At 42.5% G+C, this 16,285-nt stretch overlaps 1 protein-coding gene across 4 annotated transcripts in view; it reads left to right on the top strand.

Annotated features, from left to right (window-relative positions):
• The window catches only part of LOC140715673 (progesterone-induced-blocking factor 1-like), a 282,888-nt gene that overhangs the window by 169,281 nt on the left and 97,322 nt on the right, over nucleotides 1-16,285 (top strand). Inside the window, exon 19 of one of the 4 annotated variants that reach the window (XM_073028058.1) lies at nucleotides 14,766-15,313. The exons of the other annotated variants lie outside the window; for them this stretch is intronic. Coding sequence (XP_072884159.1) covers nucleotide 14,766 — 1 coding nt within the window. The 3' untranslated portion in view covers nucleotides 14,767-15,313. Of the gene's footprint in view, nucleotides 1-14,765; nucleotides 15,314-16,285 lie in introns of those variants that run through there. 4 annotated transcript variants of the gene reach the window in all.

Raw genomic sequence — 16,285 nt, 5'->3', positions numbered from 1 at the left:
ATCTCAAAAAGCATTAATAATAGCTTTTAAAAAGTTCTTAAGTCCTGGCGGTAGAATTGTAAAGCCTAATGGCATTGGGGAGTATTGACCTCTTCATCCTGTCTGAGGAGCATTGCATCGATAGTAACCTGTCGCTGAAACTGCTTCTCTGTCTCTGGATGGTGCTATGTAGAGGATGTTCAGAGTTATCCATAATTGACCGTAGCCTACTCAGCGCCCTTCGCTCAGCTACCGATGTTAAACTCTCCAGTACTTTGCCCACTACAGAAACCGCCTTCCTTACCAGCTTATTAAGACGTGAGGCGTCCCTCTTCTTAATGCTTCCTCCCCAACACGCCACCACAAAGAAGAGGGCGCTCTCCACAACTGACCTATAGAACATCTTCAGCATCTCACTACAGACATTGAATGACGCCAACCTTCTTAGGAAGTACAGTCGACTCTGTGCCTTCCTGCACAAGGCATCTGTGTTGACAGTCCAGTCTAGCTTCTCATCTAACTGTACTCCCAGATACTTGTAGGTCTTAACCTGCTCCACACATTCTCGATTAATGATCACTGGCTCCATATGAGGCCTAGATCTCCTAAAGTCCACCACCATCTCCTTGGTCTTGGTGATATTGAGACGCAGGTAGTTTGAGTTGCACCATATCACAAAGTCCTGTATCAGTTTCCTATATTCCTCCTCCTGTCCATTCCTGACACACCCCACTATGGCCGTGTCATCAGCGAACTTCTGCACATGGCAGGACTCTGAGTTATGAGCAAGGCTTTGAATTCTGTGTATTTGCCGTCCTCTGGGGGCGACTGTATGAACTCCTCAACCTGGGCAGCTGTCTCCTGGTCGAGAGAGCTCACCACGTAGTAGTAACGTGTGGAATCTGAGGTTATCTGCCGAATGTGGAATTGGGCTTCTGCTTGCTGGAACCATAGGTGAGGTCGCAGCGTCCAGAAGCTTGGCAGTTTTAACGAAACTGCATGAACAGCTGCGGCGTTGTTCATCTCCGGTCCAAATATCGTTTGAGCCGTCAGGGTCACCAATTGTAGCGGCGTGCTACACGCAGCGCTGGAATAACGACACGTAGTCGGTGAGCTGCAGTTGCAAAAGAGGTTTATTCAAACTTCGCGGCCTCGCTTTAAAGCCTTCCTGATCCCGCCCTCCCCGGGCGGGAATGCTGTAGGGGGCGCGTATTCACAGTCCCGTCCCGCGTGCGGGCTTTTCCCCTTGCTGGTGAAGCAGGCTTGGCGCCCTTTTTGGGACCGGCCTCTTTGTGAGCCGGTTCGAGTGCGCTGGGAAGTGGGTCACCACAATACATTTATTATCTAAGTATGTATACGTTTTACAACCTTGAGGTTTGTCTCCTTACAGGCAGCCAAAAAAACAAAGAAATCCAAAAGAACCCATAAAAAACCTGTCAAACATTCAATAATGTGCAGAGAAAAAAAAAGAGCAAATCATGCAAGCAATAAAAGTAAGCAAATAGCATTCAGAACGAAATGAGCCCACAGATATGAAGCCATTCCTTGCTCTAGAACCTGGGCCCTGTTGCCCCAATACACTCTGGCCTGGACCCTGCCGCCAGATCTCAGCCCATACCCGACCTTTCCAAATCGGCCTAGAATCTATGTCTCCTCCACTCTGACTTTGCCCCACTCCACTCGCCCTGAATTTGCCTCAAATATGCCTGAACTTCACCTTGACTTTGCCTTGTACACGTGTGCTTCGACCCTCGACTCTGTCTCACTTTTGCTCACCTCTCCAGTGATTACAGTGATTGCTTACCATAAATTTCACCAGCAAAAGTGTGATTAATAAAGAACTTATCAGTTCATATTTTCAGCCATTAATCTCATACAATTTGCTGTGTCTTCAGCAATACTTTCATGGTGCTTAGTTAATGCTGGTATTTTCCGCCTGTAGAGTTGGTGTTCTTTGGCTGCATACATCCCCACCGTGACCCACTTCTGAACCAATCACCTCTTTCATACCCCTTCCTTGTGGTGCTGCCACATTCTCAAATTCTTAATTCTACTTCTCTCACTTATTCTGTTATTCTCAATTTAGCTTTCTTTTGACCGACTACTGATTGTACTACAATCTTTGCACCATTCGGCTGTTTGGTGCTCATAATTGCAACGTATCTCGATTTCTCTGTGAGCTTCATGTGAGCAAGGAATTTCATCGCACCCTGGTGTTTACAACAATAAGATAATTTAATTTCATTTTATCATACCACAACTAGATGGCAGAGACATTTGGCATCAGGAACAGAGGTCAATATCATCAGGGAGCAAGTTTGTGTAACAAGTGCTAACTCTAGCCTTAATCTCACATCACCATATTCAGCGGCAGTTATTACCCTACAACCATCAGGCTCTGAACCAGCGTGGATAACATCACTCACCACTACTCTGAACTGACTTCACAACTGACAGATTCTTCATAATTTATGTTACCAGTATTCTTTTTTTTATTGTTGCAATATGTCTTCTTTCGTTTGTATGTTTGTTGCTTGTCAGTTTCTGTCTGTTCATGTATATATTTTTTTGTAATTTCTATTGTGTTTCTCTTTTTCCTTGTAAATTCCACCCAGCAAATGAATCCCAAGGTACTGTAGTATATGGTAATATATACATATATTGATAATAAATTTATTTTGAATTTTGAAAGTAGAAGTGGGAACTGCAGATGGTGATCTGTAAATCTGCCTGCAAGATATTTACTTGTAGCACTCTCTGTGTATAACAGCAGATAGTACAAGAACTGGAATTGCAGAGTTAAACTTTGACTAGTTGGTTTTGAAACCTGAACCTGATGGTATGGGACCTAATGGTTCTGCGCTTCCTTCCTGATGGCAGCAGCAAGAAGAGAGCATGGCCTGGACAGTGGAGGTCCTTGATGATGGATGCTGCTTCCTTGTGACAGCGCTCCTTGTAGATATGCTCAATGGTGGGAAGAGCTTTGCTTGTGATGAACTGGGCTGTATCCATCACTTTTTGTAGGCTTTTCCATTCTTGGGCATTGGTGTTTTCATAACAGCCATGATGCAACCAGTCAGGATACTCTCAACGGTGCATCTATAGAAGTTTGTCGGAGTTTTAGATCGCATACTGAATCTGCACTAGCTTCTAAGGAAGTTGAGGCACTGCCATATATTCTTTGTAATAGCACCTACATGCTGGTCCTCTGAAATTATAATGCCATGAAATTTAAAATACTGACACTCTCTACCTCTGAATCGTTAATGAGGACTGGCTTGTGGACCTCTGCTTTTCTACTACTGTAGTAAAAAATTAACTCTTTCATTTTGCTGATGTTGAGTGAGAGGTGGTTGTTGTGGCACCATTCAACCAGATTTCCGATCTCCCTCCTTTATGCCGAATCATCAACATTTTTGATTTGACTATCAATGGTGTCATCAACAAATGGCATTGGATCTGTATTAGCCTCACAGTCAAAAGTATAAAGTGAGAAGAGCATGGAGCTAAGCACACAGCCGTATGGTGCACCTGTGCTGATAGTGATTGTAGAGGAGAGATGTTGTTGCCAATCTGAACTGACTGGGAGTCTGCAAGTGAGGAAATCAAGGATCCAGTGGAGAGTCTTGGAGCTTATTGATTTGCTTCAGGGGATGATAGTGTTGAATGCTGAGCTGTAGTCAGTGAACAGCATCCTGATGTGTGTATCTTCACTGTCCAGATTTTGCAGGGCTGATTGTGACAGTGTGCAAATTGGAGCAGACCCAAGTCAGTCCTCATGGCAGGAGCTGATATACTCCATGACCAGCCTCTCAGAGCACTTTATTACAGTGGATGTAACTGTTACTGGATGATAGTCTGTGAGGCAGGTCATAGAAACTAGCCTCCTCTCCATGGATAATTTCTATATTTTGTGCTACCTCAGTAGGGCAGCCAGCATAATCAAAGGCTCCACCCACCTCAAACATGCTTTCTAATCCCTTCTCCCTTTGGAAGAAGATACGAAAACCTGAAATCACATACTCCTAGGCTTGAGGACAACTTCTATCCTGCCATTAAAAAACTATCGAACGTTTCCCTAATCTGATAAGATGGACTCTTAACCTCATGAACCATCTTGTTATGACCTTGCAACTTATTGCATCTCTGCACTGTAACTTTTGCCGTACTGTAAAACTTTATTCTGCAACACGCACAGAATGCTAGGGGAACTCAGCAGGCCAGGCAGCATCTATGGAAAAGAGTAAACAGTCGGTGTTTTAGGCCGAGACCCTTCATCAGGACTGGAAGGGATGAGAAGTCAGAGTAAGAACTTTATTCTGCTCTCTGTTGTTGTTTTACTTTCACTACTTCAATAAACTTTTGTAATTAAATGATCAGTATGAATGTAAGTTAAGATTTTCAATGTACCTCAGTATATGTGACAATAATAAACCAATTTGCCAGTTTAGTTCCTTTTCCCCTCACAGATGCTGCTCAACCCTCAAAATTCACACGAAAGGTTCTTTTTTTGCAACATTGGTTGTGAGTCAGTGTTCCTGTCAGCAGTGAAAGAGCATTGGGAATGTATAAGATGCCATAATCATCCAGTCATCCATTCATTATTTACTACAAGCCTTTGACTGCAAAACGCCTCCACAATAACTCCTCTGTTCATTACATGGAAGAAAATATGCAAACAGTTTTATTACTTGAATCATCTCCCATTCCATCTCTGAATCGTCAATGGAACTGCAATATGTATGTATAAGTCCAGTAAAGAGACGTCTTTGCTTTAGAGCACCAAAAGCCCAAAGCAAAATCAACAGCAACTCCCTCACCCCATGCACCAGAGCATATTAATATGTATTGATAGCCTGGAATTTTCCTCTCCCAATGTAATCTTGGTGCAATGTTATGTCTGAACACCAAAAAACCTTTAGAGTAAACGGTATAATTTGAGTTATGTTATTATATTTGATAAGAAACTGTGTAACTAGTAATAAAGTGGAAGTATTGAGTATTATAAAGATTATTTTGTTTACAGCTAAAAGATGTGTTTGGAATTTCAAATTCCTCACATTAAGCCTTAAGGTTAGGAACAATGTTGACCAGAAATTCCCTACATTTACCCCAGCCCTGTGCATATAAAAGTGTTTCTTTCTGTTTGCTCCAGTTGGCTGTTTTCAGGGAATTTAAAATACACAGTTAGTGAAATTATTAACTATTATAAAAGGAAGTAAGTTTGCTTCTAGTTTTGGCAGGATAGCTCACTTGTTGGATTCAAAAAGGCTGATAAATAAAGTGAAATGTTGAACTGAAAATAGGTCAGTATAAGAATGGAGTGTAACTAAGGAGAGTCACAGATCAAAAATTATGGCAGGAACATGGAGAAAGAAAGGACATAAATAGTTAAAAAGAATAATAAGGAACACTTCGGGGCCCCAAGTGAAATGACTGGTCCATGCTGAGTTGTTTGATCTCAATGAGAATGACAACCATGGTTGTAAATTGGCCTGAAGATCAATATGCTTGAAAAAGTTTTTTTTTAATTCAGATTCCTGTATTCCAAGGCTCGTTACTGGGAAGGATTGAATATAAAGAATATTATCTTTGCCTTCTTTGATGGCTCGTGAGTCCATTAGCCTGCCGATGCTCAATATTGTTTAAGTTACTATCTGGCAAAGATCACAAAAATGAAACTTGCCAAATTTCTTGTGGTAGTATTTGTATGTGTGCCTAATGTATATCCCAGTTATTGAGATCCTGAACTTGGGGAATTTTAGTGTATTAGATCCCGAATTGAATTGAATTTCTGTTTATTGTCATTTAGAAACCACAACTGCAATGCAGTTAAAAAATGAGACAACGTTACTCCAGAATGATATCACGAAAGCACATGACAAAACAGACTATACTAGAAAATCCACATAACGTTTGGCAATCCCCAAATCCAGAGTCCGGAGAGGCTGCTGTGTATTAATATCGTGCTACCATCTTAGCACGTTCCCCGGAAAGGAGCTCCAAATCCACCAGACAAAACAAGACTACCCAGACACACCAAGTCAGGAGACCAACTCTACCACCTAACAAACTAAAAATTAAACCTACAAGACCCACACAAAACCACATAGTTACAACAGTGCAAACAATACCATATTTGATGTAAAAAAAACAGACCATGGGCACAGTAAAAATAGTCCAAAGATGTTAAAAGACTATAAGTTAAAAAGAAACCACAGTACAGTTTTCACAAGTCCTCAGGGTCCCAATAGACTCGTCATCCCACGCAGGCAGCAGAAGGAAATACCCCCGCTATGGACTTCTACCGCCGGACTCAGCCTCGCAGATGCAGCACACAGTGAAAGTGCCCCGACTGCAGCGGACTCCGAGTCTGTCAAATCTCCGAGCCTCCAACCATCCCCTCCAGCACAGCCTCTCTGAGCACCATCCGCTGCCAAGAATGCGTCTGCATGCTCAGTATGCCTATAAGGCACACCCCCATTCACCCCCCCCCCCCCACTCCACATCCACCTCAGAGCAGGGAATCAAGGAGAAACTTACAAGTTACAAGCCTCAAATAGACAGACATTATCATTGAATCATCGGAAAGTACAGCACAGAAAGAGGCCTTTCTTCCCAACAAGGCCTCTTTATCCGTCAACCATCCATTTACAGTAATCCGAAATTAATTCCAATCTCTAGTCCCCTCCCCCACATTCCCATCAACTCCTCCCGGATTCTATCACTCATATAGACTCTAGGGACAATTAACCCACCAACCAGCACATCTTTGGCCAGTGGAAGGAAACCAGAACATCCAGAGGGAACCCACACACACAGTCACAGAACATGCGAACCCTGCATAGAGAACATAGGAGGTCAGAATTGAGCACAGGTCTCTGGCACTACAAGGCAGCAGCTCTAATAGTTGCACCACTCTGCAACCAGCCAGCTTTAACTGGATAAAACTTCACAATGTGAGCAGACACTTCCAAGAGAGGAACAAGATTCAGTTAATGGCAAAAGGGGAGGAAAATGCTCCAAGCCCTGTGATGTAACAAACCACATGGTAATTTTTACATGTAAGATTATTACAGGGATGAAGCAAAGCTATAACCATTACTTGGTCCTCAACTATCAGTATACTGGAGGAAGGAAGGCGGAGTTAGGATATGGATCAGAGTTCAGTTCCAGGCTTGACTATCCTGTGGCATGTGACCCAATCAAGTTTTGCCTTGTGCTGTCAGTCACCTAAAGGAAAGCAGAACCTTTAGTAATTACCATCACGATCAGCTGGAATCCATTTGTATATACATTCACTGGTAGATGGTGAACTGGAAAAACTTTCAATCTTCTTGTATCCATGCTTTTATCATCCATTGACAGATGAACTTTATCTGTTATTTAATTCCAGAATAATATTTTTTTATCATCTACTGCATAGTTTTACAAGGATGCAAGGAATATGCAATGCTGGAGGTCAAGTGACTTAGTGTAATTAGCATCAAAAGGCATTAATTCAGTGGTCTGTTAATTGGTAGCGCATGGTTTAATGTACTGTATCAAACAAATATTTACTGTAAACATGCAACTATTAATACCAATAGAATAGAAGTATCATCAAGTTAGATAATAATGAAATGGGCTATTTGGCCCAACAGGTCCATGCTGTGCAAGATGCCCATTCAAGCTAGTCCCAAACCTTTCCTCTCTGTGTTCCTGTCCAACTGCCTTTTAAAGTTATAATTTCAACTCTGTGAGCTACTTCCATTGGCAACTTATTCCAAATGCACACCACCCTCTGTGTAAAAAAATAGTTGTCCCTCAATTTCCTATTAAATCTCACCTGAAGCCATGCTCTCATATTCTTGATACCCCCAACCCCAGAGAAAAGATTGCATGCCTTTACCCTCTCTATGCTCGTCTTGATTTAATACACCACTAAAAGATCACCTCTCAATCACCTATTTTCTGAAGAAAAAGGTCCCAGCCTGTCCAACCTCTTCTGATATCTCAGCCCTTAAAATAGCAATTCTTATGAAAATGGAAGATTTGGGTAAATAAAAATGATGTAACGAACAAAGAGATGCACAGGATGTGCTTAAGCACTATTCAATTCCACATCCAACATGTTGGGGCCTTGGCAAGCCAACAAGGTTGACAAGTGTTGCATACCAGCTCACATTTTCCACATTTCAGGAGTGGCAGATGAAACTATAGGAGCACATGCCTGTCATTATATTTATACTTCCAAGTAGAAGGAGCAATTTCTGTCCTCAGAAATTCTGTCCTCATTTACCTTTTTATTGGTGGACGCTGAAGTCAGAGAACCAAATTTTAGAACTGAATATGTACATACTATGTACATACATGCTATGAAGGGGGGAGCAGACCAAAACAGTAACTGAAAAAGACAGATTAATGAGTGTAATGATGGAAGTTTGAACATGCGATCTCAAAAATGTTGTTGGCATCCTTCTGTCTCGGAAGGCGGTGGGTAGCACATGAGAAAAGTCAGCTTGTGGTGGTGCACTTTCTAGAGTGGCTGAGTCCCCCTCTGAGTGACAGTCTCTTCTGTACTGGCTGCAGGTGAAGGAAACGGGCATCTGGTTGGTGTGTCCCTCTCCTTCCGTCAAGTTCTCCTGGCAGCCAGCTCGTTGATGTGGGTTCTTTCTGCTCTTTGCATGCTTTTTTGAACTGCCAGACTCCAGGCGGCCTGATCATCTGCTATGTCTTGCCTATTTGGACCGGGTAAACTGTGATGGGCCCTTTTAATTTTTTTTTCTTTCTTTTTCCTACTAATTATTCGATGAAGCTGAAATTTGTAAATATACTTTCTTTGTAATTGTATGCAATCTGTAATTTCTTGCCAACAACTAATTGCATGGGGCAGTATTTGCACATATCAGGGTTTTGAGACGGGGTGGTCAAGGCATCCCAACTTCCCAGTTTTGGTGTAATCCAAGCCATACTGACCCTAGATGTATGGAGATTGAAAAAAGTGGTTTTCTCACCACTGAGTCCAGTGGCTGTTAGCACGGGGCAAACTAGCCACGTCTCTAGAGACGGCTGATAAAAAGGGGTTTCATAGGCAAGGTGGGCTCCTCTTTGGGCTTCAGTCACTGGTTCCAACTTTCTTCACACCAGTCTGCTTGTGTGTGTTCTCTCTATCCGAACACGGTGATGACTGAGCTGTAGACGGCATCATGGAGACCGAACCATTTGCTTTCAATTGAGTTGTCATCAGGGATGGAGGCTGCAGCAGTATCTTCAAAGCGGTCAATGAACTTCTGCGTTCGATCGGCACCAGTGCTGATGTGTGGTTGATACTTCCTCTTAGGGTGCTACAGCATCTTTGGTGTGAGCCTCACTTTGGTGCCTACTCGGGAGATGGCAGTGTCACAGTCTGAGCGGTGATAGCTGCGGGTGATAAGGGCATTTCTGAGATTTGCACGCCTGGTGATGACAAGGCCTGGCTGATTCCAGTGGCAATATCATGATTGTCTTCATGAGACCTTGTGAAGATCCTTGCACTGGAAATATGTGTTGGGTATGCACAGTCCATGGTAACAACACAGCTCTAGCAGCCTCTTTCCATTTTTGTTCATCTTTCCCACCCCTTGTGGGCCCAAACAGCTGGGCCAGGCCTTGCTGTCAGCTCCTACTCTAGCACTGAAGTCTCCCAACAGGTACGACCTTTCAGTGTTAGATTCCTTGGACAATGCTTCATCCAGTATCCCGCAAAGGAGATCTTTATCTTCAGGGGTGGCACTGAGAGTGGGGGTATAGATGCTGCTGAAGTTGACTGGATGATATTGATAGGTGGAGACTGAGAATTCTGTCTGTCCCTCCTGATGGGGGCTCGACAGGTGTGGCGAGTGTCTTCCTCACCACACAGCCTTGGCTCATCCTGACACTTCGCTGGCCAGAAGAAGGTGTAATTTGATTCTCGGATAGAGTCATTGTCTCCCAGACAAGTGACCGGAAGGAAGTCAGTGTCAATATTCAGTCTGCAAAGTTCTCTGTCTATGATGGCTGACTTGCTTGCTTCATCAACCTGTTGGAAGTCACTAATGAGCCCAGAAGACATGGTCCTGATATCCCAGCTTGCAATACGAAGAGCTGGAGCCGTCTTGGTTCCTCTAGGTTTGCCTGGTGCTTGTTGAGGTTAGTCTCGAAGCTCCAAGCACCCAGAGAAGCAGGCAGGTCATGGCGGGACAGCACCATACTGGCTGGGTGCTGCCCAGCTTGAGGTGGGCAGTAGCTGCCCAAAGAGATGCAATCATCTCTCCCACCATCAGAAGCGACCCCGGGAGCTCATTCCTAAACCAATTAGTGTGAGTTTAGAACCAGTTACAGCCATTTCCTAAAGTCTTGTGGCGTTGCTGGGGTGACCTCCCCAGGGGGCTTCAAGCCTGGGCAGGTGATATGAAGACCTTGGGCTGCCCAGCCAACAAGATCCCCCTCTTGGCCTGTGATATAATCCAAAGGAAACAAAGAACCACTACAATTTGGTACCACTATGGCTGAAGGAATTGCTGGGAAGAGGCACAGTATGTCATCCTTAGGGACTCCATTCTGGATTCGCTGTCAAGGTTTACTCCCTTAGTCTTTGTCTATCCTGAGACTGACCCACAAGGCAGTGGGCCATTCCCCCATTGGCTGGGGCATGATTGATGGATGGTCAAGGCATTCCCGTAGACCCAAGTTCTTCGCGTATCGAGACTGTCAATCACACCTTGGTGTGATCGCAAAAATACCACACAATTATTAAACACAACCGCAGGCTAAACAACTTGGGGAAGGTTCTCCCATGTATACCATAAGGATAAAATCCAAGTGAATAACATTGGTGAAGCAGGCTGAAGTGCTTGTTGGATACTTCATTTAGACTTTGGAAGACATTAGTGAGGTATTTATCTGTATTGAATACTTAGGCTCCTTAACTCAGGCAGGGAAAATACAAAGTTAGATTTATTTGTCCTACCTTGCTACTGAAATAAGAAGTAGGGGCAAGGGATTTGGTCTCCAGAAATTAACGTTAACAATCAAAGGAATTGATTAAAACACTGTTGTCAAACCTGCCACAAAAAGACATTTACTTTCAGATGCATAAAGTGTAAAAGAGAGGCAAGTGTGGATATTGGACAGTTGGAAAACAAAGCTGGAGAGCTAGTAATGGGGACAATAAAATGGTGGATGAACTGAATAAGTATTTGGCATCAGTCTTCACTGTGGAAGACACTAGCAGTATGGTGGAAGTTCGTGATGTCAGGGGCATGAAGTGCGTGAAATTACCATAACTAGAGAGAAGGTTCTTGGGAAACTAAAAAGTCTCAAGGTAGGTAAGTCACCTGGACCAGATGGTGTACACCCCAGAGTTCTGAAAGAGGTGGTGAAGGCATTAGTAGTGATTCTGGAATGGTTCTGGAAGACTGGAAAATTGCAAATGTCACTCTGCTCTTCATGAAGAATTTAGGCAGTAGAAAGGACACTATAGGCCAATTAATCTGACTTCAGTGGCTGGGAAGACGCTGGACTTGATTATTAGGGAGGAGGCCTCAGTGTACTTGGAGGCACATAATAAAATAGGCTGTGGTCAGCATAGTTTACTCAAGGGAAAATTTTGCCTGACAAATCTGTTAGAATTCTTTAAAAGAAGTAACAACCATGTTAGACAAAGGAGGATCAGTTGATGTTGTGTACTTGGATTTTCAGAAGGCCTTTGACAAGGTGCTTAACAAGCTATGAACCCATAATATTACAGGAAAGATTCTAGCATGGATAAAGGAGTGGCCGATTGGCAGCTGGCAAAAAATGGGAATAAAGGGAGCCTTTTCTGGCTGGCTGCCAGTGACTAGTGGTGCTCCACAGGGATCTGTGTTGGGTCCGATTTTTTTAAATGTTATGTATCAATGATTTGGATGCCAGAATTGATGGCTTTGTTGCCAGTTTTGCAGACGATATGAAGATAGGTGGAGGGGCAGATAGTTTTCAGGAATTAGAGAGACTACAGAAGGACTTAAGACAGATTAGGAGAATGGGCAAAGAAATGGCAGATTGAATACAGTGTCTGGAAGTCTATGGCTATGCACTTTGGCAAAAGAAATGAAAGAGTTGACTATTTTCTAAATGGAGAGAAAATCCAAACAAACCCAAGGTACAAATGGACTTGGGAGTCCCTGTGCAGGGTTCACTAAAGGTTAATTTTTAGGTTGAGTCTTTGGCGAGGAAGGGTTAGGGTTATTTCATTCATTTCAAGAGCACTAGAATATAAAAGCAAGGATGTAATGCTGAGACTTTATAAAGCACTGCTGAGGCCTCACTTGTGAACAAGTTTGGGCTTCTTATCTTAGAAAGGATGTGCTGAAACTGGAGAGGTTTCAAAGGAGGTTCAGGAAAATGATTCCAGGATTGAACGGCTTGTCAAATGAAGAGCATTTGATGGTTCTGGGCCTGTATTCATGGGAATTCAGAAGAATGAGGGTTGACCTCATTGAAACCTATGAAATGGTGAAAGGCCTTGATAGAGTGGATGTGGAAAGGATATTTCCTATGGTGGGAGAGTCCAAAACTAGAGGACACAGCCTCAGAGTAGAGGGGCATCCTTTTAGAAAGGAGATGAGGAGGAGTTTCTTTAGCCAGAGAAGGGCAAATCCATAGAATTTGTTGCCGCCGGCAGCCATGGAGGCCAAGTCTTTACGCATATTTAAGGCAGAGGTTGATAGATTCTTGATTGGTCAGGGCATAAAGGGATTCAGGGAGAAGGCAGGAGATTGGGGCTGAAAGGAAAATTAGATCGGCGTTGAGGAAATGGCAGAGCAGACTCAATGGGCCAAATGGCCTAACTCTGCTTCAATATCTTATGGTGTTATGTCTTATAAAGAAGTAGCAATCTTGCCTCTACCAAAATTGGATTCACCTTCAAAGCCTTCAGAAAGGTTATTACTCCAATTGTTTCCTGATTGAAACCCAGTAGCTATCATTCCAGAGCACTATTAAGCTCAGATCTTTTTCTATCATAATGCTTGTGTGTTATCCCTGGCAAAAAAGTCAAACAGGATGATCTTCCTCTATGAAGGTAGTGAGCTACTTCACTGACACAGGAGTGAGGAAAAGTACCTTCATAGAATTACAGAAGATAAAAGAAGACAAAAGACAGTTCAGTCAAAGAAGAGTTTTGCTTCTTTCACATCTGTGAAATCTTTATTATAAAATAAGGAGGGCTAAGGGCAAAACATTAACATCTTGCTTAAGAAGCTGCAAATATGATTGATCCCCTGTGCTTGCCGGAACAGATCCCTCCAAGAGCTTGCTTAGATACATTATGTACAAAAATTTTCCGAAGGTGTAGAGAGTGTGTGGCAGAGTAGTATAGCAGAGTAGTGTAGCATAACGCTATAGTATAAGTGTGATATTGTAAGTCAAGTATGATATCGTCCTAAGGGGTTACCTATTGGTGGGTCCTCAGGGGGCTGATGGAGGGTGATCTGGGATCCACATATTCTGGTGCAGCGCGGGCAAGTGTAAATGGTGGCTGTAGTTATTGATTGGGTCCTTTGGTTGTTCAGTCTCTCTTTTGCAGCAGCTATTACAGCATCGAAAACCCAAGTTCAGTTCCCCTGCTGTCAGTCTTGTTTATTCTTGCCGTGACCACATGGGTTCCCTCCGAATGCTCCTTTTTGCCTATCACATTGCAAAGGCTTACAGGTTGGTAGATGACGGGTGACCATTTTGGTGGGATGGGCTGGTTGGGGCAGGAGGGCCTGTTACCGTGCTGTATCTCTAAATAAAAAAAGTAAATAGATTTGTACTCAAAAGGCAACTGGCAAGGAATCTGTGGACAGGGGTGATTAGCTGCTCAGATGTGAGGAATCACTGACGTGAGAAATGTTAAGAATTAAAGAGAATTGCATGCAATTTGAAGTTTCAGTTAAGCATTAAAACTGTCAGATTGTTAGATTACAAAGATCTTCTAAATCCAAGGTGTTTTGTAATGCATCATATAATCCTCGGTAGTTTCTTTCAAAGAATGATTCTGCTCTGTAAGTATAACTAGTTTTATTTCACTCAGGCAAGTTCAGACTAAGCTCACAAGGTGTGTACAAATGAAACGTAGACTGAATATTAAATTATGCACATTGTCACTCTGTCCAAGCCACAACATATGGGAGCACACTATTCAGAACATATACAACTAATATTATCAGCTTGGCAATTACTTTCAAGAGTTTTAATGTTCTGTCTATGCCTTTCACTCTTCTGAAGGAAGCCAGTTGGCCCATCGTGTCCATGCTAAGCAATGCCATCAAATCCCATTCACCAGCCACAAGAGAGTCTGCAGGTGCTGAAAATCTGGAACAGCATTCCCAAAATACTGAAGGAATTCAGCACATCGTTCAGTATCTTAATAAAGGGTCTCAGCTTAAAACACCAACTGTTCATTTCCCTCCATAGATACTGCCCGACCTTTTGAGTTTTTGAGTTCTCCAGCATTTTGTGTGTGTTGTTTCAAATCTCTTTCCTCTACTTAATTCTCTAATTACTCTTTCTCTCTCACATTTCCATCCACTTTCCTTTGATTCTTGCTGTCGCTCCCCTGCAGTAAGGGATAATCAACAGTAGCCAATTAATCTGAAATCAGCACACCTTTGGAACGTGGAAGGAAAGCAAGGCTCCCAGGGTATAGTCACAAGATGACTATCTATAATTCGCACCAGTCAAGGTCAGGGTTCAACGTGAGTAACTGGAATGGTAAGAGAGGTACACAACTGCACTGCTGATATGAGTCTTCTTTTTCTTAGATGGCCACTCATAATCAAGGATGACTTGCTTCCAGTCCCATGGGTTCTGAGGTAACTGATGGATTTCCTACTGCAGCAAAACTTTTCACAGAAACATTTTAAGCATCAAGGCCATGAAATTTAATTATACACTGTATATGGCTGCTGTAGGGAAATTGAAAATGATCTCTGGTGTAAAAGAGAAAGAGAATTGGAAGGCACTCTGATAACAAAGAACCTTCGAACAAAAAGTCAACGAAGTCCTTTGAGAATTGCACTGCAACAAATAGTGATAATCAAAAGCAAAATATTAGAGAAAGAACTATTTCTTCTTCGCCCAAGCTAAAATATTATTGTATCATGGCTATAAAAGACAATGCTACATGGGCTGCTATGTAGAGCAAATTCAATTGTCAAAGATATGTCCAAGAACTGTGGAGTTGTGTGGGCTTTAATATCATTTCAGCTCTGCATAATTTTAGATGAATGTCTTCCCCTTCTAAGGCTGATAGGGTTAAAATGATACAATTTTATTGTACAGTTTCAAACATTTACTTCATTTGGAAAATCACTGACCATAAGTGAATAAACTCTTCTTGGGCTTCCAGCCAGATACAGGTATCGATTTTAACCGATGTTTCAATGACAAATTTTGCCATCTTCATCAGGGATGATACCTGGGGATGTCTAGTCTGGTGGTAGTTATACCCCTGTCATCCATCCTTCCTGACTGGTTAGTCCTCATCCAATCAGGTTTCCTCTGTCAGATGACGGGGGTATGAATACCACTGCTTTAGGCGTGCCCAGGCATCATCCCCGATGAAGATGGCAGCGTCATTGAAAAGTCAGTTAATATTGATGCCTGTACCCAGCTGGAAGCCTGAGAAGAGCATATTCATCATATAAGCCGGGAAAGCACTCGATCCTTTTCCACTGACCATCAACATTATCTCTGTCTCATAGGTGATGTCTGACCTATTAAGTATATGCTGAATTTCTACTTTTATTAGAGTAATAGCCACTTGCATTCACAAAACATTTAAATTGTTCTTTCTGGGGGGATGTCAGTTTGCCATGAAATGACCTAAGGCTTACAGGTCCATTGACACTGCTTAGCCAAACAGGTTTCTGTAGGCTGAGAACTATGTGTACATTCTTTTCTCTAAGGGCTAGAAAGGAGCTAGGAAAAGCTAGCCATTCTCCTTCCTCACATTTTTACTTATTTGAAGTATGAACTTCAAAGTGAAAGGAGCATGTTAAATACTTAATGTTCTATATATTTAGACCGTTGGTCACATTCAAATAATGGAGGTTTGCCAATCTGTGACATATAGCTCACTGTAGTGTGTTAACTGTGAATTGTTGCATACTGTTAAGATTCACAAATTCTTAATGCACTTAATTTCATTGAAACCTGCAATTTAATTCCTGATTAATTTCTGGTGAATATGATTCCCAATTAAAGCTAAAAATGTTAAAATTATACTACTTTTATTATGGAGCTTCACATGTTAACTGATGGTGTTGCCTGCTTCTTAGAA

This window comes from Hemitrygon akajei, chromosome 2 (assembly GCF_048418815.1).
Source record: "Hemitrygon akajei chromosome 2, sHemAka1.3, whole genome shotgun sequence".
NCBI lineage: Eukaryota > Metazoa > Chordata > Chondrichthyes > Myliobatiformes > Dasyatidae > Hemitrygon > Hemitrygon akajei.
Note: the sequence above shows the minus strand (reverse complement) of the source record. Positions and strands in the feature narration are given on the sequence as shown.